The sequence below is a fragment of the Haliaeetus leucocephalus genome, unplaced genomic scaffold (genome assembly GCF_000737465.1).
Source record: "Haliaeetus leucocephalus isolate CR32 unplaced genomic scaffold, Haliaeetus_leucocephalus-4.0 Scaffold450, whole genome shotgun sequence".
Lineage (NCBI taxonomy): Eukaryota > Metazoa > Chordata > Aves > Accipitriformes > Accipitridae > Haliaeetus > Haliaeetus leucocephalus.
This window is the reverse complement of record NW_010972886.1, coordinates 13,220,697-13,224,161: the sequence shown is the minus strand read 5'-3', so window position 1 is coordinate 13,224,161 and position 3,465 is coordinate 13,220,697. Positions and strand designations below refer to the sequence as shown.

The 3,465-nt window shown below is 38.8% G+C and overlaps 1 protein-coding gene across 1 annotated transcript in view; it reads right to left on the bottom strand.

Annotated features, from left to right (window-relative positions):
• Positions 1 to 247: 247 nt before the first annotated feature.
• The window catches only part of JAG1 (jagged 1), a 35,813-nt gene continuing 32,595 nt past the window's right edge, over positions 248 to 3,465 (bottom strand). The window contains exons 24-26 of the mRNA XM_010574803.1: positions 3,231 to 3,362; positions 2,605 to 2,755; positions 248 to 1,822 (exon numbers count right to left, since the gene is read on the bottom strand). Coding sequence (XP_010573105.1) covers positions 1,365 to 1,822; positions 2,605 to 2,755; positions 3,231 to 3,362 — 741 coding nt within the window. The 3' untranslated portion in view covers positions 248 to 1,364. The remainder of the gene's footprint in view (positions 1,823 to 2,604; positions 2,756 to 3,230; positions 3,363 to 3,465) is intronic.

The following is a 3,465-nucleotide window of genomic DNA, read 5'->3' as shown; positions in this document are numbered from 1 at the left end:
TTTGATCTTAAACATCATAATAGCACTTTGATTTCCTCACTTAAGGCGGGCAGTGTAATCTATGGCAAACCTACACAGTGATCTTACTGGACATTCTACTGTTCAAGTATTCAACAACTAGCTTATTAGAATACTCCCTAAATGCAGTAGATTACAAAAAAAGTCAAATCTACAAGTGGTTCAGTTATTACATATTCATGGTGAGAAAAAAAATAATTAGAATTTACAAAATAAGATTGCTGTGTTTCCAACTTCACACGCTAATTTGATATTTTAATTACATGCAACCACTCACATTTCATCTACATAAAGTAATAGCTCAGTTTTTGTTCCCTTAAACTGCTTCTTAGCAGATTATCTGCCTGTCACTCATTTTTCAAGTCTAAAGCAGCAAAAAAAATTTTCTAGTCTAATTATCTAAACTGCCTCAGTCAGTACTTACAAATAGTCTTAAAGTGATACTATGGAAGGTGTTTCAAACGTTTGACATTGTACAAAAACCAGCATCAAGGCATGAAAGCCCATCCTATTAAAAATAAACTATTTTAGAACACCTTAGTTTTGGCATATAGGCAACATGTAACAAGAAAATAAATTCAAAATAGAGAAGCCACAAGCTTACAATGCTATCAAAAACCTTCAACTCTAAACACATACATATAAATAAAAAGGAATGATATTTTAAGGCTCTTGATTATTAAGTTAATAAATCAAATATACACAGTGATTAATAAAAAAAGAATTATTTACATTTCTATACAAGCTTCTATTTTTGACACATTTTCCTCTTTAAATTCTTCATTTACCAGCAACTGCTGACAAGTTCCCCCCACCCACGCCCAACAAAAATACAATAAAAAAATAAATAATAAACTTATTTTTGATAGTTGCTGTGGTTCCAAGCTGCAAAGGCACTTTCAAATACAGAACTAGTTGTACGTCACCATAAAACCAATATACAAAAAACTCAAATTCAATAAATATAAATAAAACGTATTAGGCTAAAGAAACTGTATAAATCAGGACATCTGGCAGAAAAAAAAAATTAACACTAAGGAAGAGTAATAAGGCTATGTAATACCTTATGAAACGTTTCCAGGATGTGTATCAGCTACAGCTGAATTTGTGAGGGCACTTTTGACTAGTTTTGCATAGATGTGAAATGCAGCACTTGGTATTCCAGCCAACCACAGCAACTATCATTGCCAGTGTAAGCCAGCTTGTCAAAACTTAAATTAACACAGGGATTCTAAGTAAATAATAGCCTTAGACTCAAATATTACACAACAGTTTAAGAACTACAAGCTCTTGAGTGCCTTTATAATGATATTTAAAGGCCCTGCATGGCAGCACCCCACTGTCTGCTATACAATGTACTCCATTCTATTTAGGCTTTGTGCACTTTCCAAGTCTCTGTTGTCTTGTTTGTTTGTCCAGTTCGGGTGTTTTGTAGGTGTGCTGTTGGGGGGCTTTTCATCTCTGTCTACCAAAGTGTACGCTGGCTGCTTGGCAAATCGGGCCTTCTGCTGGTGTTTGTCCATGTCGTCTTCCTCCACCTCTGAATTGTGTGTCCTTATTTTGGCAATTTTAGAGTTTTTGTTTTCGTAGTCTTTAATTGGGACAGTATTTGCTCCGTGTTTCTCAATGGGGTTTTTTATCTGATTCAGCTGCTCCCTTACATTGTTGGTAGTGTTGTCATCAGACGCCGTGTGACTATGGCTGCTCTGCTTTCTGCGCTTTCGAATGCACCAATAAAAAACAGTTACCAGGCAACAGATCCAGGCTACTGTTAAGACTGAGCTCAGTAACGGCACCAAGAAATCTGGAAGAGATACGAGACCCGTTAACCCCGCTGCAAACCAAATGTTCCAGTCCAGGCTTTCTACAAAGAACACAAATCTCAGCTCTTAAGCCTTATTTTTTCACTGGGGTCCAGATGGTAACAGAAGGATAATCTTGGCTCGTTTAGAATACAGGGTGTTTAAAATGACTTTAGGACTCAGGAGTACTGACTGATAGCCCTCCTGGAAAACATCTTCCTCACATGCACAGAGCCACTCACCGCTGGCAAGAGTAACACCAGCTTCCTTAGGCTGCCCTGCAGCGGCTCCCAGCTCAGAGGGAACATCTCCTGCCCCAAGGGCAGTTGGCTCCATACCCACTACTGTCATATCTCTCTGGACTGCTGGCTGTCAGGAAGGTGCCAGTGCCTGCCTGGCACTACATGGAAAGCTAATAATGGACACTTCTGACAATGTTTAATTCATCACAGCTGGACAGTGGCATTGCCAGGTAAATACATGGGAGCTTTCAGAGCCAACCAGTTGCTTTCTTCCTCCTTATTTCTTCATGAAGAGTGCAGAACAGTAGCAGCTCTTTTAACAGGTTAGGCCACTGTTTTAGAGCATTTTCAGAACTTTTGGGTTTTTAAAGTAATCAGATCCCAGTACAAAGCCTCCTTATTGTTCCCTGTTAACAGGGCCAAGAGGCAGAGATTCTCAGACTTGCTACAAATCTCAAAAGCGAGAAAAGCTTCACCTGCTTTGAAAGGCTATTCTAGTCATGGCAAGTGTACGAGGCTTTTGGAGACAAGGAAAAGCTCACCTGTTCTGTTTTTAACTGGTCGCCGTTGTACTCTGACTTCAGCGACTGCGGCAATTAGTGTGTTGTTACCATCACGCTTACTGACAAGGTCAATAATCTTATCTGTGATGTCTTTGATTGGGTTTTCATCTTCCCCTATATCTTCTGCAGACTACAGAAAAAGTCATACAATTAATACCAAATGCCAGATCAGATGCGTGGGTAATCTGCTATTTTATAAACTTTTACAATCAGTTAAGACTCTCTCAGTACTTTTAACATTTAAAAAACAAAACAGAAACAGACAAAAAGCCCAGCTATGGGCAGAAACTAATAACGCTTAATTTTTGGCCCCAGCCTTAAAAAGACAGCCAACCCCCCCAAAAAAAAGCAGTGCTCAGCTCAGGAGAGTATAACAGAAAAAGTGTTTTACTACCCCTGTTACAGTTGCCACCAGATGGTAGCTTTCAGGTAAGCACATGTAACCAGGATTTCTTCCCTTGCTCTTAAAGGGAATTGGGATGGAAACTAAACCATGAGAAGTGCTGACAAAGCCAGGAATTACAATTTTTATTAAATCCACATGTTGCACACATATCCAAGCAATTAACTACTAAGGCATTTAAAAATATTCCAGGAATACTTACAATAGCAACATGTATTTCATTATTTGCCAAGTGTGAAGGCTCACAGGTAATATAGATGGAATATTCAACAGAAACATTCTTCAGAATATTCAGATTCCTCAATTCACTGCAAATGTGCTCTGTGGTAAGTCCCTAGAAGATACAAAAAAGGTGGTGTTTTTTTTTAAATATATATGCACATGAACACACAGATGTAAGAAATTCTCCTTCTCCGCCCCCCCCCCCCCCCCCACAC